A 27,190-nucleotide genomic window follows, 5' to 3' on the forward strand; every position below is an offset into this window, starting at 1 on the left:
TTAAAAATCTTTAACGTTAGATATGTTTCTTGAATCTTCTAGAACTTGCAAAAAACATCAATCTACTTCTTTAACAAACAACCCAAATTAGAATTTCCTGGGAAACTGTGGATTTTATTCACATTTTGTCTGCCCCTCCATCCCTGCTTCTCCAAATTAGAACAGTTCATGAAAATGTTTATAATTTCACAAGACTGTCATCACCGTTCTTACACTTACCAGTGTCATAGTGATGCTGCATCTGACAACAGTGAGAAGCTTCAAGAAATGCTAATGGTAATCCTGTTTTATATAAATTGTTAGCAATTTATGGCTTATCTACAACCTCACTTCTTCTTTTGGCCCACGTTCATTTTCCTTTAGGTCTTGGAACCTGAGTTTATCTGTGTGGCTGTTTCCCACCCACTTTATATAGTCTCACTGGTAAATAAATCATTTCCAATTGGGTTTGGTCTCCATTCCAGGGAGAAGAAGAGCCCAATAGAAAAGAGGGAATTGCTCCTGGTATATTCAAAATGAAAATCCAATTTTCTGAAGGGATTGTGCTCCTTCTCCTGGTATACCCAGGAAGGAGACTGGGGACTTGAAAGGCAAGAAAAGGCTCTCTCAGATGCAGAGGGTCTCCTGAGTGCACATGGGGGGAGTACCTGGGTGCTCCTATTTTGTCTCTATGCTGCTTTGCTGGTCTTTAGACCTAGAGGGAGCCTGAGCAGATCTGACAACAGGAAGCAATTCAGGAAGTTGGCTGACCTTCACAGAATCCAGAAACCATAAAGAAAAAGACTGAGAAATACGAGTTAAGCATTTCTGCATAAATAAATAAATAAATATTTAAAAGAACAAAAACCATAAGCAAGGCCAAACTGGAAAAATATTTGCACTATATGAAATATACTAATTTCCTTAACATACTGAAAGCCCTACAAATCAAAAAATAGAAAAAATAAAGAACCCAATAAGAAAAAAATGTGCAAAGACATATAGTAATTCACAGACAAGTAAATGCTGCATAAATATCTGATAAACAGAAAAGATGCTCAAATTCACTTATAGTTAAAGTAATGAACATCAAAATGGCTTTAAGATATTTTATATCTATCAGATAAACAAAGATCTAAAATGTTAAGACTATCCAGGGTTGCCTAGCCTGTGGAGAAGCATGCATTATTAGCTTTCCTTTGGCAGCTAGCTGGTATGGGGATCTGAACACAAGACCTTGGTGTTATAAGGCTATGCTCCAACCAACTGAGCTAACTGGCCAGCCAAAGCATGCATTATTAGTGAGAGTATAAAATCTGTACATTCTCTTTTGGAAGGCAATTCAGCATTATCTTTTTTAAATATTAAGTATCCATGTTCTTTGGCCCAGCAATTTATCTTTTAGCTTGCAAAAAGTACTCATTTCAGTATGAACAAAAAATGTCTGTATGGCATGTGTTCCTCAAATGCTGGCACAGAGTAGGTACCAAACCAAGGATGGCTTTTATTAAAAAGCAGACACACAAAACCAGAATATTTCTAAGCACTGTACATGTATTAGTTCATTTAATTCTTACAAAGACCCCATGAAGCAGGTCCCATTTTCCCCCCCATATTACAGATGAGGAAACTGAGGCACAAAGAAGTTAAGTAACTAGAGTAAGAACACACAGTTAGTGAGTGGCAGAGCCAGGATTCTATCCCTGACAGTCTGGACCTAGAGCAATGCTATCCAGTGGAACTTTGTTATGATGGGAATGTTCCATAACCTGTGCTGTCCAATACAGTAGCCACTAGCCACATGGAGCTATGGAGCACTTGAAATGTGGCTAGTGTGATTGAAGAGCTCAGTCTCTAATTATAATTAATTAAAATTTAAATGTAAAATGGCTACCATATTGGACAGCACAGCTCTAGAGTCTATGTTCTTAATCACTATTCTGTGTTGCCTATGGTTACTATTCTGTGTTGGCTATAGCAGTGGTGGTGCTGGTGGTGATAGGAGCAGCAGCTGTAGCAGTAGCGTTAGTACTTTGGTGTATTAGAAGGAAGAATTTTATGGTACTCAGAGCTGAATGAGAAGGGAATAGGGTTGCCTCTGGAGTGAATAGTGAATTCCTTGTCATGTCAGCAGCAGCCATGTTGCAGATGAGATTCAGGCATTGGATCTGGGAGGGGTGAGAGGGCAGAGAACACTAAGGGGTCAGACACTTGTTGAAGGTCCAGTCCATCAATGAAACTCTGATCCTAAGAGGCAAATGCAGCCCACATCCCTCATCCCAGTAACATATCAGGTAGGAGTCTGTGTCACCAAAATTTTTCCTTTTAAGGACTCTCAAGGCAGAGGTTAACATTTTCTGGGTATTTACTCTGTGCCAAGCACTGCACCAAGCTTTATTTATGATTTTCTAAGCCTTTTACCAATATAACAAGGCAGATGTAAATGCCCATTTTGCACTGGAGGAAGCTAAAACTCAGAGAGATTAAGTAACTTTTTACAGATCACAAAGTGCAAGGCAGACATGAGATTTGAACTTAAACCTCCCTGATTCCAAAGCCTGATCCCCTCATTTTCCAGATGAGACACCTGAGGCCCAGAGCAGTGCAGAGAAAGCCAGAGTCAGGAGGGGCCAGAGCTTCGTCTTGGTCCACCCCTCCCCTCCTTTCCATTGCTAAAATCCCCTCCACATGATCCTTGACTGATAGATGACCATCCACTTCCTCTAGAAATTCTCTGAGGCCTTCCTTTTTATAGCTGAGAAAAGGCTGTTGATTTGCTGAAGGTCACAAAGAAAGTTAATGAGAGGATTAGGCCAAAAGTCAGGGCTCCTGACTCCCTGTGCTGTGTGGCCTCCCCACTTACTGCACTCCATCCCACAAGGATAGGAAACTACCCAGGAGAGAGGCCTGGCCACAGACTTCTCTAGAGCCAGGGTGGCCGATTCAGGAGCAGAAGTTGCTGTTCCTTCCGATTCATCTCTTGGGTTGGTAAACACTCCCTGATTAGAGCACCTCCCTTGTCAAGTTTGGCACAAGGCCTCTCCCCACCTTAGGAAGCCCCAGGTCTCCAGCAAGTACTACACTGTGCTAAGTTCAATAGTTTTCACATCAGAATCCCCAATTAGGTGGTGAACTCCTTGAGGTCAGAGCCATGACGCATCCATCTGTGTCCCTGGTGCCCAGGGCAGGGCCCGGCACACAGTAAACATGAGTAATGTGTTGTTGAATGGATGGCAAAACAAAAGCACAGAGGAGGGCACAGTTTAGCAGACATGTGGCATTAACAGCAGTTTTCCTCATCTGTAAAACAGGCATTAAAATACCTAATAGGTTTGTTGTGAAATAATGCATTTAAAGTGTTTGGCACATAGTGCCAAACACTAGTCTATAAGTTTCCTGAGGGCAGTGCCATTGGCCTATCCCCAAAGCTTGACACAGGGCCTGACACATGTGTGGCTTTCAAAAAATGCTTATAGAATGAATGAATGAATAGGTGAGTGAATGAATGAGTGATTTAACAAATGAATATGAATAAGCTGTGAGATTTTGAGGACCTTGTATACACTAGTGCTTAAAAAGTATGAGTTCTCTTCCCTCCTCTCAAGAATGTGGCATTTGACTGGGCCTTCAACAACAGATATTGGAAAGGATATTATTGAAGATCAAAGGAACAGCTCAAGTGAAGGGCAGAGGCCAGGAAAGTGCCAGGAGCCTCAAGAAAGGTCCAGGGAGCTAGTTCCTCAGGCCCAGGCCATTATGTGGTTAATAACTGCAAGAGTGGCCATGGAGACCCTATGCAGGGGACCAGCAAAGACAGTCCTCGGGGCTGTTTTTAAAAGGGGCCAAGCTCAGAGGCTTTCCCAGAGCGCCTCAGAGAATAACAAATTTCCAAAGAGCAGGAGATGCAGAGATTTAACACCAGTGGGCACTGCAGGTCTGGGACATCTCAGCTGGGCATCAGGAAATAATTTTTGACATGGAGAGCCATCTGTTGCGCCTTGGATAACTCCTCTGAGGGAAGTGTACAAGCCCAGGCCTGGCTGGATTGTTGGCCATTGCAGCTGGGTGGAAAATTGGCATCAAGAAGAGGAGCAGTCCCCGGTGAGTGTGAGCACATCCTAAGGCTGTCGGGCCCACTGGGGGTGTGTGGAGGGTGGGAGGGGCAGGGCCCAGCTTGACCACTTGTCAATCACGGATGCAGACAGGAAACAGGAACTCAGGGGGAAGGTCCTCAGACTCTGGCCTCATCCCTGTGGTAGAGGGAAAATCCTGGCCACTGGAGATCAGAAGAGGCCATAGCCCTTAGTGGGTCTGGGGCTAACATGGGGGCAAGGCCTCCAAGTGTGTCACCTTATTAGAGGCACAGTGCCACAAGAGCAGGAGTGGCTCTATTTGTCACCACTGTTCCTAGTGCCCAGCATGTGGTACTGCCAACCAGAGGCCCAGGAATTATTGCTGATTAAGGAAAGTGGCATTTCCTTGGAAGGAGGCTGAGGACATCACCCCCTTCCTGTCCCACAACCAGTCTGCAAGGTGAGTATTGTCCCACCGAAGCGTTGAGGAGGCAGTCTCAGAACTGTCATGCAACTGAACGGACCAGGCTTCTTGTGAGTGGGTTCCTTCTTGCCTGCCCTCTGGCAAGCCCTGGCCCAGCAGCAGACACTGGGAATGCAGGAGAAGCTTATATTGGTTGGGAGGGAACCCAAGGAACCGAGCTATGGTTTGCTGGACACTGAACGAGAGCCACAGAGGCATGCCTAGCACAGGACTGGCTCGACCACAAGGTGAAAAGGAAGCGTAGTGGGAGTGGATTTTTATGAAGACCCTGTCCACAGTGAGGAGGATATCTTCTACAGAACTGCAGCTCAGACTGGCTTCAACAAGCATCATTAACTTCAGCCTTTATCATGTCACTTAGTAAGAAGTCCTGAGCCAGGGCAGTTTCAGGCATGCTCATCAGGCTCAGATTCAGCTTCTTGGCTTCAACTACTGAAGTCTCAGGCATTGTGTCCAGATGGCTTCAATCTCCTGGGAAACCCCAGACCTCTTCTCATATCCGATTGGCCAGTGGCTCACGTTCTCCCAAGAAGAGTGGGACTGTTGTTGTTTGCCAGTCGGGATCTACCAGCTGAGACACGTAAGGGAAGCATGGCCAGCTGAACAAAGTCAGGGTTCTGTAGCGAGGGCAACGGGTGTTGGTAGGCAACCAAGAGTGGCTGCTACGAATGGAAAATAGTATAATTAGCTCTGCACCCCACCCTACAGGGCTGTTATGGAGATGCGTTGAGATAATGGTATGAAAGGGTTTCCTGAACCATAGAGGGCTCTGCACATGGGATGGGTCGTTGTTATTCTTATAGAATAGTTGTAATTCTATTACAGAATAATAGATGATACTCGAATGCAATCACCCACCCTATGTTTCTTGCTCATCAAACACTCCTCCCCCCCTACACACACACACCCCTCTCATGGAGATATAAGAATTATCAGCACTTAAAAATAGGCCAGATACTTCACAGTAATGAGATAATGGATGTCAGCGCTCTCTGCAAAGCCGTGTGCATAGAGGAGAGATTATGGTGGAAAATAACATGACTCAGGGATCAGACAGTCATGGGTTCCAATCCAGCTTTTATGGCATCCGTGCCGTGTAACTTTCAACACAGTTTAAAATTTCTCTAAGCTTGTTTCTCCATCTGGAAAATAGGAATAAAAATGCCCCTCACAGGTTGGTGTGGGAATGAGAAATAACGGACACCAAGCTCAGTGCCTGGCACAGAGCAGGCAGCAGACCAGCAAGCAAACAGGAGCTAGAGTGTTCACGCCTGAACCCTTCATCCCTGTATACCCTGGGAGGCAAGGACGTTACTACCTCTTTTCTACAGAGAAAGAAACCGAGGCCCAGAGAACTTTGAAAACGTGCCCATGATTGCACAGCTAGTAAGTGGCAGAACTGGGGTTCACACTCAGGCAGTTGCCTTCAGAGTCCATGTTCCAAACACCCTGCTGGGCTGCCCCCTTGTTCTGCTACTATTACTGAGATTAAGGGCACAAAAACATTCTGCTGCTGCCCTATTGTAGGACACTGGGCTCATTCTGTCACCTCTCCAGGCTTCAATTTCCTTGTGTAAACCTACAGGTTCTGCTAGAAGAGCTTTGCCCTTTCAAGCCTCACAGAGAAGTGATCAGGAGCTCAGGCTGTGGGGGAAGCAGCCACTTGGGGCCACCTCCTGCTCTGCCCAGCTGGCCACGTGACCTTGGCCAAGTTGATTGACTGCTGTAAGCCTGAGTTTCCTCATCTCTGAAATGGGGATAATAAAAGTCCCTACCTCAAAAGATTGTAGTGAGGATTAAAAATGAATGCGTGTCTAGGCACACATGGTACAATGTTTTTGGCAAAGAGAAAGTGCCTGATCAACAGAAGCTATTATTATCATTGTTATTATTAACAAGTCATCTTTCTCTTCCCTGCATAAAATTCCTCTGAGAACAAAGAACTCAGTTATCCAGGCAGAAAGCCTGCGGCAGTTTCTTTCAGAAAATCATAGACTTACAGAATGTAGTCACTTAACCTTCTTTGAACTTCTCTTCCCCTCATCTGCTAAATGGGGTAATAAAGAGTAACTCAGAGAGCTGATAGGAGGATTTGGCGGGATAGCACAAATTGGTCTTGCTAGTTTTATTATTGGAGCTCTAAAAGAGCTTAGAAGGCAACTGTTGTAACCATGGTAATTTTCAACTAAAGAGACCCAGAGACGTTTGGTGGCTCAATTCAGGTGGTGCAGACTAGTTGGTAACTGATGCTGGGTCTACAGCCCAGAGGTTAGGGGCAGGCCCTGGATTCTACAAGAAGCCCTTCTTTACAGGATCTAATTTCTGCCTCTCTCCCCTCTTATTGCTTTACCACTTTCCCTACCTCTCCTCCAGACATTTTCAGCTCTTAGTCCTCATAGTTCCCTAGCAGTAGTGTCCTCTTTTGGGCCTCAGCACATGCAGTTCTCTGCCTGGATGCTCTAACCAGCCCACCCCTCTGCACACACAGCACACACGTGCATGCACAGCACACATGCGTGCCCACTGTGCCTCCTTACCTTGGCCAACTCCTAGCTCACCTTTAGGTCTCTGTTTAAACATCATTTCCTCTAGGAAGGTGCCACTGAGCTTGAGTCTCCATGATCGACAGCCTTCTCTTTTGCTTCCCACTCTCATAGCACTGTGGGGCAATTGCCTTTTGGGGTCTGCTTGCCCACTAAACTGGGAACTTCTCAAAGTCTGTCAAGGGACTCAATCTGACTTCCCTCCATAACTCTACTGGGTGCTGGTTGGAGGTCCCAGCACCCCCACCACCACCTTGGGATTGCTGAGAACTGGTGGTGGGACACTCTGGAAGGATGCTTGGCCTTCTTCCCCAAATGGCTGGCTTTCCCCTCCCCTGACTAGCCCAGGGACCTGTGACCAATTACACAGAACCAGCCACCCCTCCCAGGCTCACAGACCACTGTACTCCATGGACTTGGCATGCAGGAACATCCTAAATGTATTTCCTACCCTGTGGGCACCTTGCTCTTCCCTCATTTCCCCAACCACATGAGATCTGAGGCAAATGTAGTCCATGTGTGCTGGCGCTGAAGTCACGGGATGCTGCTTCTCAGGATCTGCCCACAAAACTCCAAGAAGCTTTGTACATACACAGGCTTTGCCCAGTGTCCTCCCTTCCAGAAGGCAAGAAATCTGTTTTGCTAGCAGCAATTGTGTATGCTACCCAAGGAGTAGAGCTAGATATGAACTCCTGGGCTTGGGATATTGAATATCTTTTGCCAAAGTATGAACTCTTCTCTCTCCAGATGAGCTTTTTTGGTTAAAAGAAACAAAAGCAGTCAAACATTTATTTATTTTTCAACTCAGTGCCCTCAGTCAGGGTGACAAGCCTTCCCAGGAAGCCTTGGGGCTTGGGCCTTTTCATTAGCTAATTGTGTTGATTTCTGGCTCCATTCTGGGGTATGATCGCCCTCCCATGATACTATAATCTCCTTGGTGTGGATGCAGAAAAAGCATGGGTAGAGAGTCTACCCACTTGGGTTCAATTCTATTCCTCTTATGATCAACTGACCCCAGTCTTTCTGGGGCTCCTTTTCTTTGTCAGTAGAATGGGAGCAATAATACCTCTCTCACAGAGGCGTTGTCACAAGGACCAAATGTGTTGACGCATGTGAAGCTCCTTTTGTACAAATGGCCACCAAATAAGGAAACCCCACAGTGGCAAGGCAGGGTAGTATGGTAGAAAGAATGTGGGCTCTATCAGACTGGGATTTATGATTTACTCCCTGTAGATCCTGAGCAAGTCGTTTGGCCTCTCTGTGCCACAACTTACTCATCTGCCAAAGGGGCTTCTATATGATAAGCTCCACAAAGAATGTCATGGGTTGAATTGTGCCCCCCAAAAAAGATATATTGATGTTCTATCCCCCAAGACCTAAAAATGTAACTATACATGGAAATAGCATAGTTGCAAATGTAATTATTTAAAATGAGGTCATACTGGAGCAGAGTGGGCTCCTAATCCAATGTGACTGGTGTCCTTATACGAAGATGGCCATGTGAAAACAGAGACACATGGGGAGAACACCATGTGCTGACAAAGGCAGAGACTGGAGTGATGCAGCTGCATGCGAAGGAACGCCAGAGCTGGCCCGCAACCCACTCGGAGCTGGCAGGAGGCGAGGCGGGACCCCGACAGGTTTCAGAGGGAGTGTGGCCCTGCCAGCACCTTGAGTTTTGGACTTCCAGCCTCCAGAGCTGTGAACATTCATATTGATTATTCAATTTCAATTGATATTTATTGAGTGAGAGATGGCCCTTGTGGAGACACAATGGGAAGCACGTGTACCGTGAACAGTGCCTGACGCACGAATGATACTTGGTAAATGCTTATTCCTATCATCTCAAAAGCTCCTTTCTGTACAGTGTAGTTTCCGATAAAAGGCAAGTCTGTTTTTCTTCTAATTTGTGCCTGTATCCTCCAAAAAGCCCCTGCTTTGCGAACCTCCCTAGGGGAAGTTCACAGCCCAGGTGAGACACGGTCACTTGGGGGCAGACTTGGGCAGCCTTTTCTCCACCTGTCCACGCTCTCACTAACTGCTTTCCTTGATTTTCAAGATTTCCTGGAGTGAGAGTAGAGGGATTTCTGGAACTCTTGGCCCTTGCCACATTTGTGTTTTCCCCAAAAAATTCTCAAGAATCTTTACAGAAATCTAATGGGAGCAAGAGGCTTTGGCACAGTGAGTGGCTCAGAGAAAGCTGTTTTGAATCAGGGCATTTACTGGAGAGAAGCTGTTCGAGGAAAATGTCTGTCTATATGCTTACACCCACGGCTTTCTGTTATTTTTTTAAACTTTGTATTGAAATATAACAGATATGGAGAAAACTCTACAAATGATATATGGCTCTGGCTTTATTTTACATGCTTTGTTTTTTCTTCTTCTTCTTCCTGGTTGGTTTCTGCCTAGTTCATTGGTTACACTAATCCCTGACTCCCACTCTAAAACTCTGAAAAACAGAGTGAGTCCCTGGAAAGAACTCCAGCTGAGGCTTAGGTGGCTGGCGTGTGAAGCCCCGCCCCATACCTCTCTAGCTCTGTGGCTTTGAGCAAGTGGCTTACCTTTGAACCTTATTGTCCTTTTCTCAAGGCTGATAAAAGATCAGGGAAGTAAACCCATGAACTGACAAATGTACATTCTTATGCTTTTTCCTAGTATTTGTTCAGGTTATTTTAGTGGGAAGAGTGTGGGCTTAGGGTCCATCAGCTGGGTGACCTTGAACAAGCTCTCTCGGAGCCTCAAATTCTGCATGTGTCAGCTGGAGACATTCAGGAGGTGTGAGGATTGATTAAGATGATTTATGTAAAGGACCTTCCACAGTGCTGGACACATAGTAGGTGCCCACTGAATGTCTGTGCCCTCCCCACCCTCCAACAACTCAGCTCTTCTCCCCCCAGAACTCCCTATCTCTTGCCTCTTTCCTCTGTATCTAATACCTCCATCACCCCTCCAGTACCTGAGCAGAGGTAGGGCTTGACAATCAGGTTGCGCTCTTCCTTGGTCTTGGGGCCTGGAATTTTGCAGCTGTGTAAATTGAGTGAGGGGAGATACACACACACACACACATACACACACATATACATACACACACACACACACATACATATGTATCCACAGGAAGTAATAAATGACTTTAAACAGCTGCTTGGAAGCACTGTCTTAATCAAATCTCAGTGCAAAAGTGCAAAGGCTGAGCCTCCCTGTTGAAGAGAGCGCTCTGTGACCACAGATTATTCAATGCCTGCCATAAATTTAGTGGCTCCTAGGTCACGTTTGCCGGCAAATTTTGACAAACAGAGATAATCCAGCTTGCCTTGTGCCTTCCTTCTCTCCCACATCCCACAGAAAGTGGCCTCTCCATCCGGCCCAATTTGAGCCTCCAGAGGCCCGGATGGACCATCTTAATCTCCCCGGGAGGCAGCTCCTGGGAAAGGTTAGAGCAGCCTGTGGGAGACCTGGGTTGCAGCTGACACTTGGAGCTGAGTTTTCCCATTGCCCCCCTCATCCCTCAGCACCTCCCTCACTACTCTCCCTCATTCTCCAGCATCCTGCCTGTCTATATTAAAGTGATGCATATGTCTTCTCCCTCCGTGGGACTGGGTGCCCCTCCAGGGGAAGGGCTGGTCTGAGCTCTGTGTCTCAGGTGCCCAGTCAGAGCCTCACACAGAGGGTCTGCCTTGGCTAGATTGGTAATGAAAGGGAGATGGGAGAGAGCTACTACTACTGAGCTCCTGCTATATGCCAGGCCCGTGGCTGGCCCCCAGACAGGCATGCTCTTCTTTATTTACTCTTCATGGGACTCCGGTAAGGTAGACCCAGATCCTAAAGATCCCAGGGCTCTGAAAGATGAAACAACCTGCCCCAAATCACAACAGTTTTAAATCCAGATCTTACTTGCCTCTCCCTGGGTTGGAGTCCCAGGGAGACTTTTGACCCCTTAGCAGTTGCGTGTCCCTGCACAAGTTATATCACCTCTTCTAGTCTCAGTTTCTCTATCTGTGAAATGGGTGTGATGAGGATCAAATCAGATCATGGATGTGAAAATCCTGTGGAAACTGCAGAGCAAATACTATTCACATGGAAATGTTTTTATTAGGAACTCAGCAAGTTAAAATCGACTCTAATATGTAGTGAGTGCCCACTATATGGGAAATTACTGTGTGGGCTGTAGACATATGGAGATGAATAAAACCAGTCCCCACCCTCAGGGAACTCACTAATAAGAGCAGACATGCATAGTAGCCCTTATTTTAATTATTTATTTATTTTTATTGTGGTGTGTGTAACGTAAAGATTGCCATTTTCATAGTGGCCTTTAGTTTGCAGTATTTGCACGTCTGTAACCTGGCCCTGGCAACATCTCAAGGCTTATTTCCTAGCATTCCCCTCCTTGTTATGCTCCTCCAGCCGCATTACCTTCTTTGCTGTCCCTCAAATGAACTTGGTCCTATTGCAGGACTTTACAATTGCTGGGCACTCTGCCTGCAAAGTTATTCTGCAGGTGTTTGCATGGCTCATGCCTTCACTTCAGGTCTCTGCTTGAATGTCACCTCCTCAGAGAGGCCTTCCCTGACCACCCTATTTAAAATAGCATGCCCATCGCATCACTCCTAGTCCTGTATCCACCTCACTTTTCTTCATAGCATTTGTTACCTCTTGATCTTATTCTATATAGTCATTTGTTTATTGATTTTCTCTTCCTTTAGAACATAAGCTTCTTTGTCCTCCTTGTTTATCAGTGATACTTAGAACACTGGCTGGCTAGATAGACACAAAATAAATATTTGAAGAAAAAAACCAATGCCTACAGCTCAATAATGACATGACAAATGACTCAAATAATGGGCAAAGGATCTGAATAGACATTTCCCCCAAGAAGATGTACCAGTGGCCCATAGGGACATGAAGAGATGCTCAACCTCATTAGCCATGAAGGAAATGCAAATCAAATCACAGTGAAATACCACTTCACACCCACTAGATTGGCTGTAATCAAAAAGTGAGATAATAACAAGTGTTGAGAAGGATGTGGAAAAATTGGAACCCTCACACACTGCTTGTGGGAATGTAAAATGCTATAGCCACTTTGGAAAGCAATCTGGCAGTTCCTTAAAAGGTTAAACATAGAGTTACTATACAATCCAGCAATTCCACTCCTAGGTATATACCCTAGAGGAATGAAAACATACTCCCACACAAAAACTTGTACCCAAATGTTTGTAGCAGCATTATTGATGATAGCTCAAAAGTAGAAACAACCCAACTTCGAATCAACCCAAGCTTGAAATGGATAAACAAAATATGGTATATACACACAGTGCAATGTCATTTGGCAAAGAAATGAAGTCCTGATCTTTCAACATGGATGAACCTTGAAAACATTATGCTAAGTGAAAGAAGCCAGTCACAACAAAGCACATATTTTATGGTTCCATTTTTATGAAATGTCCAGAACAGGCAAATCCGTAGAGACAGAAGGTAGATGAGTGATTGCCCAGGGCTGCATTGGAGGACAATGGGGAGTGAGTACTAATGAGAGTGGAGTTTCTTTTTGTGGTGATAAAAAATATTCTAAAATTGATTGTGGTGATTGTTACACTACTCTGTGAATACACTAAAAACCATTGAATTGTACACTTTAAATGGGTTACTTGTATGGTCTGTGAACTATATCTTAAAGTTTTTTGATATTACAAAAAACTTAATAAATGTCCTCAATGAATATGTCCATGTCAGACAAGCAGACTAGCTGGTAGTCTGTCCCCAAGTGATGACCAGAGAGACCTGAGCACTCTCTTCTTTGTGTTAAGGAGGCTTCCCAGGCAGGCAGGCAAAAACAGAGCTCGGTTCCCCGTGAAGGCTTAAAAAAAATTTTTTTTTTCAAGTCCCTGAGAAACCTGTGAGGAGGAGAACTGGAGATCAAATGACCTGAGCCTGAGAAATTTACTGTGTCCTGTTTTCCAGACACCATTTTCCCAGCATCAGTCACAGAGGCAGGTGGCCTAGGACCGGCTTCTGAAAATAACCGCTGTCAAAAAGAGTTGATTTTGTGGGAGCTGCCGGGCCAGGGGAGTGAGCTCACCAGATTTAATAGGCTGGAAAGAGGCGAGTTTGGAGCTGGGAGGCTGTGGTTTTGCCAAGCTCACCCGTTACTTGTCTGACTTTCTGTGCATGTGTATTTTCTTCCCTTTTATAGTAAATTTTATTGTTTGTTTTAAATCTCATTATCACATTTGTTCCTTGAAAAAATAGAAAATATAGAAAAATATAAAGAAAAAATAAAATTCATGCATAATTCTGCCCTAAAATAACTGGCATTAACATTTTTGTACAGATTGCACGTACACACAAAGTTAAACAAAAGTCAGAATTACTTTTTACACACTTTAGCATCATGCTTTTTTTATGTCCTATTTCCCAAGTCACTAAATATTCTTTACAAATATGTCTTACAATGTCTGCATAATATTAGCATTGTATTCATGTGCCTTAATTTACATAATTACGTATTTACTTTTTAACGTTAAGGCTGTTTTTCCTTTTTGACATTTTTTAAGTTTTTTACTATTACAAATGATGTTGTGATGAATATCCTTACAAGTACATCTCTTGAGAAGTCATAATTTTTGGAGTAAACTCGTAAAAGTAGAATTGCTCAGCTAAAAGATTTTTATGTTTTAAAAATTAGTTTAGACCAAATTATACTACCAATATCAATGCATAAAATCTTGTTTGTATTTAAAACTAACATCTTTTTTAGCACCTATTAGGTGACAGATGTTTTCACATCTATTATTTTATTTTCTCTGTACTTTAGAAAAAAAACCTTTAAAAGTATAAAAAGAACAATATATGCTCATTGTAGAAAATTTTGAAGATATAAGAGCATATTAAAAATTCAAAATTGGCCACAACAGTGATAACCATTGTTAAAGTTTTTTTTATTTTGGGGGCCGATTTTTTTCCTATGCATTTATACAAATTCATTCATTCTATAAACATTTTATGAGCATCTACTATGCTAGAGGAATCTGACTTTACATTGTAACTGAAGTCATTTATATGCTTAATTTTTTCCCATAGTTTCCTTTAATCCTCATATCAACCCCTTGAGGTGTAGACTACTGTGATTCCTATCTCATATAATGTTGGACCACAAAAGAACCCACATAGTGTCAGTACAACAGAGAGGTAAGAGGACTTGCCCATGATCACACAGTGCTTTATTGACCTGCACCAAGATCTCTTGACCCTCATTGCTGCAGACTATAGCCTCTGATATGGAAATGAATCTACACTTTACTGCCCTAAAACAGGGTGGTCGTATAATTAATTGTCTAAATCAAGACATTTTTGTAGTAAACAGGGGCACTCTTATTAATCAATGAAGGATAACAGGTGTTTATTGGGACTATAATTGACAAACCAGAATGTATGGTCGTTCTAGATTTTCAGATTTCCAGCTCTTTGAAATGCTCTACATGAGTGGATTCCAATCCATTTCAAATAACTAGGGGAACAAGTTCTGCAACCATTTGCTGAACTGTGACTCAGCCAGAACACAGAGATGAGCTGCAGGATAGTCTGTTCAAGCAGTAGCCACGAACATTACTCCCTGGGATAAAAAACAAGACATGATACCATACTGCAGGAGTTCCTGACCCTTCAGGGGCCCCAAAAAACCTTTCTATCAGAAGGAGACCTAGGTTTTCTTCAGTGCTCCATCCTCCACTCGCAAGTGAGTATGATTTTACTTATTCATCAAAGCAACTGGATGCCCTATATGTTGGTGCATGAGAAGAGAAAGAATGCATTTGGTTTTAGTGTTTCTAGAAAGGAGAGCCAGAAGATGAAACACAGTTAGCTGTCATACGAAGGATGACTCCATCAGATCAGTGTTCCACTGAGGTGAGGTATCTGTGTAGGCCTAAAGGTCTGGTTTTGTTTGTTTCTAGGTGTCACTTATTGAGTAATGGCTGTGTACTGGACTAAGCGTTTTACATACAGACTTCTAAATTACTGGGCTAACAGTTAAAAGATTATTAGGAAGCTCTTTCCATAATCCAGGGAATTGCCAGGAAGAATGTGCCTTCCCTGCAGCCCACAGCTCGTGCTCATGTTTTACATACAAGGACTCACACCTTCCTATTGTGTAACAAGCCATGAATTTCCCTACCCTTAGCCTACATGGAGTTTTAACATAGATCAATAAGATTCCATTTGTGCATTTAGATGGATATCTCAGGACTGCTGAGCAAAGTATAAAAAGGTGCATTTTGTTAATGGTCTTTCTTTCTTTGGCAAAGTAAAAAACATTTCCATCAGCTAGCCCTTCACACTTTTAGTCTCATGGCATATCCCAAAGACACTCTCAGAATCCAGAATGCTAGAAGGTTCTTTGAGAACTGGCTTGCTCTAGTTATATGTTAGATTTGAAATGCAAAAGAAAGCTACCATCAATTCACACAAAGGTGTGAATAAATAAAATTGTTCTTTCTGCAGATCTCGGGATTTCTTGTCTGTGTTCTTTTCATATATCATGGCTGTCTCCCTAACAATTTTCCTTTTTTTAACATCAAGTAACACATACTGATAAAAAGTGTCATTGGCAGGCTTGTCAGTTTGTCATTGTTTCTTCCCAAAAGCCACTCTGTTCTCTCTATGACAGACCTACAGCTGGAGGGATGGCAGAAGGAAACAATATTGGTTGAGCTTTTACCATGAGCAAGCAAACTGCTGAGCTCCTTACAAGCTTCGTATCATCAGTCCCTCAGCAACTGTTCACAGTGGGTATTAGCACTCCATTTTTCAAACAAGAAAACTGAACAAAGAAGTAAAGTGACTTATCCAGAAGTAAAGTGACTTATCCAAGGTCATAGACTCGGCGGTGAAACTGGACTTTGATCCTTAGTTTGCCCTGTAAGAAGTTCATGGTCTTTCCACTTTAGCTGTGTTTCCTTGTTGGACAGTCCTCTCCCTTTCCCTATGCCTAGTGGAAAATCCAAACCAGGGCTGATAAATTTCATTCTCACCACTTAGTGGAAATAGCATTACAGTTCTCATTCAGGTCCTGTGACCACAGACAAATTACTTCACTTCTCTAAGCTTCCATTTCTCAGCCTTGAAAATGGGGATGAATTTTTCTATCCATAGTGTTGTGAGGAAAAGATCTTATAAAGCATCTGGCCCAATTCGTGGTCTCCAGGAGGAGTTCTGCAAATGTTTATCCTGCACCCCGTCCCAACCATATGGGTGTCTGCATTTCTTCACTGTTTCCTTCCTTCTCCGTATTTATCTACTATAAGCCAGATGTAGGCTCACCAAGACCTCTCAAGAAACTTGGGTGGTTCCCCTCGACCCTTCACTGGTCCCCTTGGTTGCTGGGGTGGGGTGTGGGGAGGTTCATTCCAATCATGTCGTCTCACTTTAGCAGTCACAGCAGAAGAATCTACAATAATACCAGGTTCCCTTCAGTTGACAACCAGGATGAGTGGGAAGGCACACCTAAATCCAAGTCCCCTGGCATCAGGCATCTTTATTTGCCTATACGAATGTGCATCTGGGCCCTACCCCAAAGACAAGCCCAGATCATCTGTATTTTCAACATCCTGGCTGAGCTGAGCCAATTAGAAAGGAGATCTGGGTGAGTGAACAGATGCCATCAGTTGAAAGAGCAGATCCTTCTGAAGCACAGCTCTGGTCTTGTCACCATCCTGCTTTAAAAACATCTATGGCTCCCCAGTTAAGGTCTGATTTCCTTTTTCTAGTGTTCAAAACCTAAATCTACTATTCATTTCTCACTACTCTCTTTTGTGCCATAATCAAGGTACTCTCCTTCTTCCCTACCTTCCTTCCATCCTTTCCTCATTTAACAGATTTTTAGTAGTGACTTCTTTGTGTAAGATGTTGTTCTGGGCATTGGGAAATATGGTAATGGGGAAGCCAGGCAGGCTAGTGGGCAGACACAGACAAGTAAACACTGCAGGATGAGAAATGTTGCAACCAGGAGAGTCCAGGAGCTGTAGGAGCTCCTGAAAGGGGTGCCAACTCTGGCTTGAGGCCAGAGGGAAGCCTTCCTTGGGGAAGGTAACCATGAGATTAAGCTCTAAGGATGAGTGGAAGCTTGCGAGACACACAGGGTGGCAGTGATGGGGGAAGGGAAGAGGAAAGTAAATGCTTAAGGGAGAAGGAACAGCACGTTCAAAGCTCAGAGGCAAAACTTTCTGTGGTTGTGCTCCAGGGGGTGTCATTCCGAGAGATTCAATGCAAATAGTGCTCTGGAGTTGTGCAAAGTTGGGTGAAGAAAGAGCAGTGAGTCCATGGAAATTACAGTAGACCAGCATGTCTTAGCAAGTCTCAGCAGACTTGGTGAGAAGATAACGAAAGTTACGGTAACGCATGAGACTAGAGAAGTTAGGGGGGCAGGGAGTGGACAGATGGCCTGAGACCAGGTGAAGGATGGGGGCTTTGGGCTGGACTATTCTCCCTCTGCCATGGATGTTCATGACCCCATCTCCTCCCACTGGAATCCTCCATGGCTCCTTAAAGCCTTTCTCATTTCATCTCCCCATGCACTGGGCGGTTTCTCTGTTCTGAACTGCCGCCCACCCCGCCTTGCTTACAGCTCCACGTGCACACCCTCCCTCCCTACCCACCAGCTCCCTTGTGGCTGTGTCTCTCCCAGTTGTGTCCCCCTCACCTCCTAGCGCCTGATCAGGGGGAGTTTAGGAAATGTTTGTGGAATGAAACAGTGTTCACCATACTTCTGCGATCATACACTGCTCTTATAAAATAGAAAAGATGAAGAAAGTTAGTGTCCCTCACTTTACGTATCCACATTTATGCACAGCAACATCTAACTTGTATTGGGTGTTTACTGGCTGCCACACACTGTTCTCTGCATGTTACTTGTTTTAACTCCTTTAATCCTCAGAGCAACCCCAAAAGAGAGTAGGCACTCTTTTTTTTTTCTCTCCTCCATTATAGATGAGGAAATTGAGGTGCAAAGGGTGAAGTAACTTGCCCAAGGTCACTGAGCTAGCATGTAGTAGAACTGGATTTCAAGTGCACGTGGTCCAGCTCCAGAGCTCAAACTCTCATTACAACTCTACCCTGCTTTTGTGCATGCTGAATTGGCGCAGCAGTGTGTTTTAGCACATGTATTTCAAGCACTTACATATTATGCACATTATAAGACACATACTAAATAGAAGTTTGAAAACGATGAGTTAAAAAAATAAATATTTTCTAATATTTTCTTGCATCCTAGGAAGTCATTTTATGCACCCTGCCTTGGAGACTACTTAAATTAAAAGCTGCCAGTGAATAAGAGGAAGGGGATTAACATGTTTCCAATAATATCTGTATCTCACAGAAACTTCATGCACCTACTAAGGGCCTGGCCCCTCTTGGGGGGTTTTGTATATGAGTTATGAATATTCAGAGTGACCCCAGAGGACTGAGGAGAGGCTGGGAGATGGGATGGAAGGAAAAAGAGGTGGGCACAAGGCCTGGGAGGGTACCGTGCTGTTCTCAGCCCAGCGTCCCTGACATTTGTAATGGAACAATTTACTTAGTTCTGGAACTATTTATTTCATAAAGCTTGACAGATTTACTCAGGAAGAGGCTGTAACAAGCACCCTGGAACAACGTATCTTGTTTCTTAACTTTGTCTGAAATTCTAACAACTCAGCATGGTATGGTGCTGGTTATCTCAAGCTCATCAGAAGCTCTGATTGGAGATTATAAGATGTCTTTGGTTAATAAAAGATGAGGAAATGAATGTCTGTTTACTTAATAAATGCAGCCTGGTAGACAAAAATCTTTCCAAAACTAGGACCGCAGGGGAAAGGGAGTCATGAATGGGGTCCTTGGTGGGGTGGTTTTGTTCAATTTAATAAATATTTGCTGAGCACTGACCATAGATTCCTCCTAGCTCATGCATACTGTGTGCTCACATACGAGGGGTCTCCAAGAAGTTCATGGAAAGATTTGTATTCTCTTTTAATTCTTTTATTCCATTAACTTTCGAAGCACTCTCATATAGTATCTTAAGTTCTCACAGCAACTATATCAAAGGCCAGGGTGTATAGTGTGGACAACTTACAAATGAGGAACTGGAATTAATTTTCCCAAGATCATACATCTAATAGGAGGGATAGGCTGTGATGCAAACTCCAATTCTGCTGCAGTCCAAAGCCCACTTTAAGAATGCACCATACCCAAGAACGTTCTGTATGCTTTTACATGGGAGACAGATACAAATAGCTGCAGATACAGCAGGACAAATGAAATATCAGAAGTGAAGACAAGGTTAATTCAGAGAAAGGAATGCTTAGCCCTATAGCACTGGGTGGTAAGTGGTATCATGGAAGGCTCTCAAGGTGATGAATTGGAGACACTGGTTTAGATGATTATAAGGTGAATCACAGACAAATTTTTAGGTAAAGAAACCAGAACACAGAGGAAGAAGCCACCCAGAAGTTGTATCTTGCTCACTGATCCCCGCTGCCTCAATTGTTCTAACTGAATTTCTAATATGAACCAGCCAAATGGCATACACAGCAATTCTATAAAATGTTGTCACAGTTAGGCTCAGGGGTTGCATTAAGAGTCATGGAATCTGCAAAACCCTTTAGGATTTGGTGACTGTGAAATGAGTAGTCTTCTCTTGTGTGGACAAACCACAAAAATCTTTTTTTTCTCCCCCAATCAGCAGTTCTCTGTGCCACCTCCCCCTTAGAGTCTTGCCTAATCTTGCAATAGCACATCAGGGCTGCATTATGTTTCCTAAGGTTCAGTCTCTTTGAAAAGCTGGATGGATATGATTATGTTATAAGCCTTCTATCAGTTAAGGTGCGAGGAAATGAGTAGCCCTTGCTGTCAAGTGGAAGTATTGTCTTGTACTGTATACTTTTATATGTCTGTGCTTATGTTCCCTCTCTTGTAGACGATGTACTGCACATGTTGAAAGGTCAGCCACAGATAAGACTGCAAACTGAGCTCAAAGGTGATGTCCCAGGCCATCACGTCCTCCTTCTGAAGAGTTGGGAGTTTGCTCATAGAACTATAGAAAGCTGCGATTTTAGAACCATGACATGGTAGAAACTTGGAGTCAGAGTTACTTACTGCATCTTGGAACTCACAGAATGTTAGTGCCCTAAAGTTATAAAATTTTCTTATCTTTGACTATTGAAATGTAAGGATCCTAGTATATTAGATTCCTGGAATTAATCTATTCAGCAAGTGTTTCTTTAGTGCCTATTACGTACTGGGCACAATGTAGATTCTGGAGATAAAGACATAAACAAAACTTCTAAGGTTCTTGCTTTCAAGGACTTTGCAGAGACCCTCAAAATTTAAGAATCATAAAATGTTAGATTCTTAGAAAAGTAAAACCCTGGTTTGTTGTCGAAATCCTGGAATGTCAAAGGTGGAAGGAGTCTTGGATCATTCTCTCTTGCTCTCTCTACCTTTTATGAGGCCCAGAGCCTATTCCAGGCAAGTCGGATTAAAATCTCACTAATAACATCATTTCAGTTCAGTGATATCACAGAATGGCCGGCTTGTAGGGGCTCAGCGATCACTCAATCCTGGCTGCTCCTTTTACCAGCAAGGCCACTGAGGCTAAGAGAGGGGCAGCTGTTTGATAGATAACATAGCCCAGTCAGGGCTAGACCCCAGGCTTGCTGGCGTCTCTCAAAGAACAGGCAAAACAGGGAAGGCTTCCCGCGCGTTTCCAAGGTGCATCTTTGCAAGCCGTGCAGATTTCTGCACCGGGCCGGCTCTTCAGAAGGAGTTTGCACCAACTTTCTCTGCGGAGCTTCCGCCCGCCCCGGGGCACGTGTGCAGTAGATCGCCCAGTGATGGGAGCCCCCTCCCCCGTTGGTGCGTGTTTTATTTTGCTCCCTCCCCTTCCCCGTGTGCCTCAAAATCAATTTTCATTTTTTTTTTTTTCTGTGTTTGTCTCTGTGGTTCGCAGGTGCGCCCTTGCATTGTTCGTCCGCTTCATCAACCCCTATTGAGCAGTCCCCCTCCCCGCCCCCCCTCCCCTCCGGCCAATGAGAGCCAGAGGCGGTTGCTAGGCAACGGTGTGGCCCAGCCAACCCCGGACTCAGACTCTGAGGAAGAGTTTGTCCCTAATTCATTCTTAGTTAAAAGTGGCTCCGCCAGCCTGGGGGTCGCGGCGAACGGTAAGTCCTTCTCTCTTCCTAACTTTTGCGGGTTTGTTTGTTTTTTTCCAAACGTTGTCGATGCCTGCTCGGGCCGCTTGCTGGGGCGGAGGGGCCTGGTGCACGGTGGGCTCGCGGGGGAGTCGGGGCCCTGGCGCGGCTCGGCGCGCTCGTGCAGCCCCACTCCTGCCTCCCGGCGCCGCTGGGGTGTGCGGGGGCGGGAGGTGGCTGCTGCTGTCCCCCACTCCCATGACAGACATCGGGCAGGCAGATGCACGGACAGAGATACACTCGCAGACACCATGAGACAGAAACATCAGGTAGAGACCGAGACAGGTAAAGACACAGAGACAAAGACTGACACAGGAAAAATAAAAGGTGAAAACATAGATAGCATTGGCCACTATGTGCCAGGGACTGTGCAAGGCACTGTCACTTGTTACTTCATTGGATTCTCCTCACAGCCCTGCCTGGGATACTCCCCATTAACAATGAGAAAACCGAGAGAACTGGTATGTTACCTGAAGCACAGGGCTGGCTTTGAAAGTTCACACAGCTGGAGACAGAGGGCCCTGAAGTCCCAGGCCGCTGCAGGGCTGGACGCTGGCCCCTGAGAGAGCTGCTGGGTTTAAGCATGGATCTGCCCATTATGAGCTCTCTTTTTGCAAGCTCTGGTCTGGCTTTCTTACAGAGAGGAGGTTTGGGGATATGGTGGAAGACCTCTAAGCTGATCAGGTTTTAGCCCCTGATCAGGTGCTGTTAGACCTGAGCCAAGGTGGGTTGCCCTCTCTGTGTCCAGCAGAGGCCAGTCCACTTCTTTGCGAGCATGTCCTGGAGGGGATTCAAGCTTCTAAGAGGGGAGAGGGGGGAGGGGGTCTGAAAAGGGAGGGGAGGGAGGGGGTTGTACATGAAGTAACCCAGGATCACCCTTATGGACCCAAGAGCTCCTGATTCGAGAAGAAGAGGAAGGGAAATGAGACAATTTTCCCACAAATAACACTGTAGGTGTGTGTGTTGATTTGGCAAACATTTATTTACAGGTGCCTGTATGGCACCAAGTTCCAGGCCAGATTCTGGAAAAGGAGGCAGAGATTCAAAAAGGTTTAAGGCAGAGTCCCTGAAATCAGACAGCTTTGAATTCAATATACGCTTTGTTGCTGTGGGACTTTGGATAAGTCACATTGCCTCTCCAAGCTTATTTCCTCAAGTGTGAAGTGAGCAGTATAGTGCCCACCTCAGGATAAGTGCCCATCAAGTGCCTGGGACAGAGAAGGGTGCATTGAATAAATGTTCGTCATTGCCCCAGGCTCCTCACACCTCCCTCTAGAGGATTTACAGACAACTTGTAAGTAAGTAAAAGCTCCCAGCCCACTGCCTGGGTTTAGGAATGCTGAAGAAATGTCAGCTACCTTCTGCTCTCTTGGGAGTAGGTCATTACAGCCCAAGGTGATAAGGGAGGTAGGAACCTGGTGTGCTGGGTGAGGAGTGAGCCTCGACTCTGCCTGGGGGAATTAGGAAATGCCTCCTGCAGGAGGCACCCTCTGGATCTGAATGAATAAGGAGGGTGAGCCAGGCAGAGATTATCAAGGGCATTAACAACCAAGGACATTCTGGGCCAAGGGAAAACATGGACAAAGAGACTGAGGTGGGGAGGTGGGAGCCTGCCCTAGTTCTGTAAACCTAGGAACCTGAGCAGAAAATAGGGATTAACCTTGAAAGGCCACATGGTAAAAGTGACCTGAACTACTCTAGGTGCTGAGTCCAGGCCCCCCACCACCAAATAGCAAAGAAGGGTCATTTATTACGCACCCTCACTTCCCTAGCCAGGACCTCTCACAGCCTGTGCTCTCTGAAAATCAGAGATCTTTGGCCATGATAGTTCTCTTCTGGCAGGATTTTAGGCCCTGTATTCTCTATGACCAAAAACCAAACCATCTTCCAGGGCCTTTTCCCTCTCTGCTCCTGAGGGTGGGGTTGTCCTTTCGATGGTTCAGTGTTGCTGTTCTTGTATCTTTTATCTGCTGATGTTTCAAATGATGCAAAGATACAGGAACCCTGGGCTGAGACAGAGAAGACCTGGGTTTCAGGCCCAGCTAGTGGCTCACTGGCTATTTGTCCTTGGCAAATCACTGTCCGTCTCTGGGCCTCAGCTTCCCCATCTTGCCAGTGATGGAGCAATCTCTAAGGTACTCCAAATGCATGTCCTGTGGTGCTCATAGAGTTGTTCCTGCCGGTAGCCTTCTTAAGTTTACTGGGGAAATATATATACGATGATGTTCTTTGTTCATTTCTGAGTAAATAAGCGTTGCAGGTAAAAGAGAAGGCAGGAGATTAAAGTCCTTAATCTCTCCTTTGCTAATTAACTGAACAAGAGCAATTCCTTTGTTGCAAGTTCTGGGGCAAATTGATGGCATCGCTGCATTATTGATGTGCAGGGAAGATGGGGGGACTTTGGCCTACAGCTGTCTGCTCAGTTCTGCTCCTCTGTACTCCTCCCCAGGGAACCTTGAGATACTTTGGATTCCTTCCCTGGGGTCTTGCTCTGAGTGTCACTCTAAAGGTTGGTAATAAATGTGTCCCATGCCTAAAGGGAGAGTCTGGGTCCTTACTGGTCTTTTGCTCTGGGGTTGGGGTCATGAGAGAACCCAGTGAATCTCACCCTGGAGCTGAACCCTGCCTGCCTCCTTCCTGTCCCCTGAAACACCAAACCAAGGGGCCTTCTATGAGCCAGACGACCTGCTGGGTACTGGCAGGACCCAGCACTAACCAGTGAAGATGAGTAGGCCCTGCTACATTGTGGGCCCAATAAATGTAGTTTTGCTTGATTTCAAATTTTTTCCTGAAAAAAAAAATTATTTTAATGGATTATCTTTGTTTTTGCCAATTATAAAAGTAACAGTGCTTGTTAACATTCAAGTAATACAGGGGCCGCCCGTGACTCACTCGGGAGAGTGCGGTGCTGATAACACCAAGGCCCCGGGTTCGGATCCCATATACGGATGGCCGGTTCGCTCACTGGCTGAGCGTGGTGCTGCCAACACCAAGTCAAGGGTTAAGATCTCCTTACCGGTCATCTTTAAAAAAAAAAAAAAAAAAAAATTCAAGTAATACAGAAAGGTAAAATCTAAAGTTCTCTTGTAATCCTTTCTCCCAGAGATAACCATGTTTAATAGTTTGGTACGTGGCTTTAAGGGTACTTTTTATTTAGTGTTAATTTAATGAGTGAATGAATGAACCATTGAGCAAGCAATACAAACTACTTAAAAACCATGGTGTAGCAGAGAGAGTGAAACTGGATCCCAGATATGCAACCTTGAGCAAGATTCCTAACCTCTCAGATCATCAGCTGATCCATCTGTGAAATGGGGAAAACCTCCCAAGTTCGTTCTGCAGTCTAAAAACAATAAAGCTGATAAATTTCTCTATCTCCCTTCCCTATCTTCACACCTCCATCCCTTCTACCAACATACAGCTTTAGAGACCACCCTACTTAAATCAATTGCTTTAGGGCCTACTTCCTGTGAGACTTAATTCAGAATTTATTCTAAATGACAAAGGATGCCCCTCTGGCTCCTAAAGGGTGGAAAACAAGGCAGTTTCCTGTGCTTAGAGCCTACCCTCTTGAAACCAGGAGCCTGGGCTGTTTTCTCCAGCAGCTCCCCTAGAGGCCCTCTGCCTACAGCTGTGTCAACTCCAGACCCAGGCTGCGATCCCAGGTCTGCTGCACCTCAGAACTGCTCTAAAATCCCCATGTAAAGTGCAAGGAGAATGCGTGGGGCACCATAGAACAGCTCGCTGTCCCTGTGGAAAAGAAAACAGAGAAAGTAACTCTTTCTGTTATCAAAAACCTAATCCACCCCCAAGAGTAATCATCCAGAAATCGCTGATACATATAAAGAAAAATTTCACTAAAATATCAACTAGTCACAGTTAAAAAGCTAAGGAAGTAGTTAGGATTCAGTTGGTATTAAACCCTATCCCACAGAAACTTTTCAGAATAAATATTAAATGTTTCTAACCAAATTCTAAAGTAAAGGGGATTTAAAAACTTGAGGGTTATTTTAGCTCAGAGAAGGCTGTTAGTTTCTCAAAGCCTAAGGTGAGGTAAGGGTGGGTGGGATAATTTACATTTAATGAGCACCTTCTGTGTATAAGCCTTGTCTTTATATGCATTATCTTACTTAAGCATCAAATTATCTCCATTTCACTTTTCAGGAAACTGAGGCCCAGTGAGGGGCAGGGGCTTTCCCAGTGCCCCACTGCTCTTAAGAGGCATGGCAAAGATTCAGACCCAAGCCTGCTTGACTCCAGAGCCCGTATTTTCTTTCTTTTTCATTTGTATTGTTTCCAATACCAGATCCTATTATATCTGTCTCCTCCTTAGTAGGAGGCTGGAGAATCTAAGAGGAACTCCACCAAAGAAAAACTGATTTTATAAGAATTCCAAGTTGTTGGATTCCTATTACTCGCCTCACAAACCTTTAGGAAGCACCTCTTATTTGAGAAGCATTTTACCTCATGGATTCATTGACTGTTTTATCTACCCTGTGACATAGCCCGTTTTAATCTCATTGAAGCAATAGAAGCCCAGAGAGGTTAATACCGTCCTCTGAATCACACAGCTTCTGAGAGATAAAGTCAGATTTGAACCCTAGATCTGTCTGATACCGTAGTATGGAATCTTTCAGTTGTGTTTTTGTGAGGACTGTAGGAGTATCAAAGATGAATCAGACCAAATGACTCAGGCATTAGATTTGGGGGAAGCTTCCTGAGAGCCAAGCCCTTGGATGCTGGGCTGTCCATGTCTATTTTCTGTTTTCAGCACTGGGCCCTTCTATCTTGCCTTACAGATTTCTCACTGGTGAACATCACTGTTGTTTGGCAGTTTCATTGACTTTCTCAGGTCTTAAGCAGCTGGGATTATTTTGTTTTGACTTCCAATCCAGTGGAGGAGTGTTTATTTTTCTTTCTAAATGGAAAACACTGCTATGTATGCAAACCCCTTCTGAAAGTTGTTTTTGTGTGTGTGTGTGTGTGTGTGTCGTTTTTTCCTGACCGGCACTCAGCCAGTGAGTGCACTGGTCATTCCTATATAGGATCCGAACCCGCGGCAGGAGAGTCGCCGCGCTCCCAGCGCAGCACTCTACCAAGTGCGCCACGGGCTCGGCCCTTTTTTTTTTTTTTTAACAAAACAAAAAATTCAACTTAATTTAGGACCTATCCAGAGTCCTTGGAAAAGCCTGCCTGGGTCCTTTTAAGTCAGTTTATGAAATCGGAAGGCAAAATTGTCCCTGTGTCTAACTGTTAAGAGGAAGTGTCCGGTGAGATTTTTGTCTCCATTCACAATGAATTTTGTGGAAGCTGTTTTTGCTGTTCCCTGCCAACTACAGTTACTTGGGTCTGCATGTTCACCCAGTTCCTAGGGTAAAGAACATTGGGGTGTGTGAAGTTTTCAGGCAATTTTGTTCACCACTTCTCAACTCTCGTATGAAAAGACACTTGTTGGTAAATAAATTCTTATTACACCACCTGTGTAGAGAAGTTAAGCACCTAACTCCCAGTAGCAAGACAAATTGATTTCATTCATTCATTCATGATATTTTAAATGTTTGTGGATGTTTTCCAGAGAGATGAGGAGTGAAGGCTATTCTAAGCAGAGTGACCCTATAAAGTAGATATTTAATTTTTAGGCTCAAAATTCCTTAAATGAAACCCTTGGAATCAGGTGCATTTCAGAATTCAGAAATTTTCAGATTTAAGACAGAAAATAGAGTACGTATTCTCTATTCTTCCTAACGCTCCCACAGTAATGAAACAGATCACTACTTCTGCAGTGAAACATGAATAGTTAACACTGGTGCGATTAAAAAAAGATTCCAAGCCTCATGTCAGTTCAGCCAGGTTTTGCCACCAAATGAGTTCTGATAAAACATTTGGTCT

At 44.3% G+C, this 27,190-nt stretch overlaps 1 protein-coding gene across 1 annotated transcript in view; it reads left to right on the forward strand.

Moving 5' to 3' along the window:
- Window positions 1-27,190, forward strand: part of TENM4 (teneurin transmembrane protein 4) — a 403,492-nt gene that overhangs the window by 78,211 nt on the left and 298,091 nt on the right. The window contains 2 exon segments of the mRNA XM_063092724.1: window positions 21,061-21,119; window positions 21,121-21,271. Coding sequence (XP_062948794.1) covers window positions 21,061-21,119; window positions 21,121-21,271 — 210 coding nt within the window.

Source organism: Cynocephalus volans, chromosome 4 (assembly GCF_027409185.1).
Source record: "Cynocephalus volans isolate mCynVol1 chromosome 4, mCynVol1.pri, whole genome shotgun sequence".
NCBI lineage: Eukaryota > Metazoa > Chordata > Mammalia > Dermoptera > Cynocephalidae > Cynocephalus > Cynocephalus volans.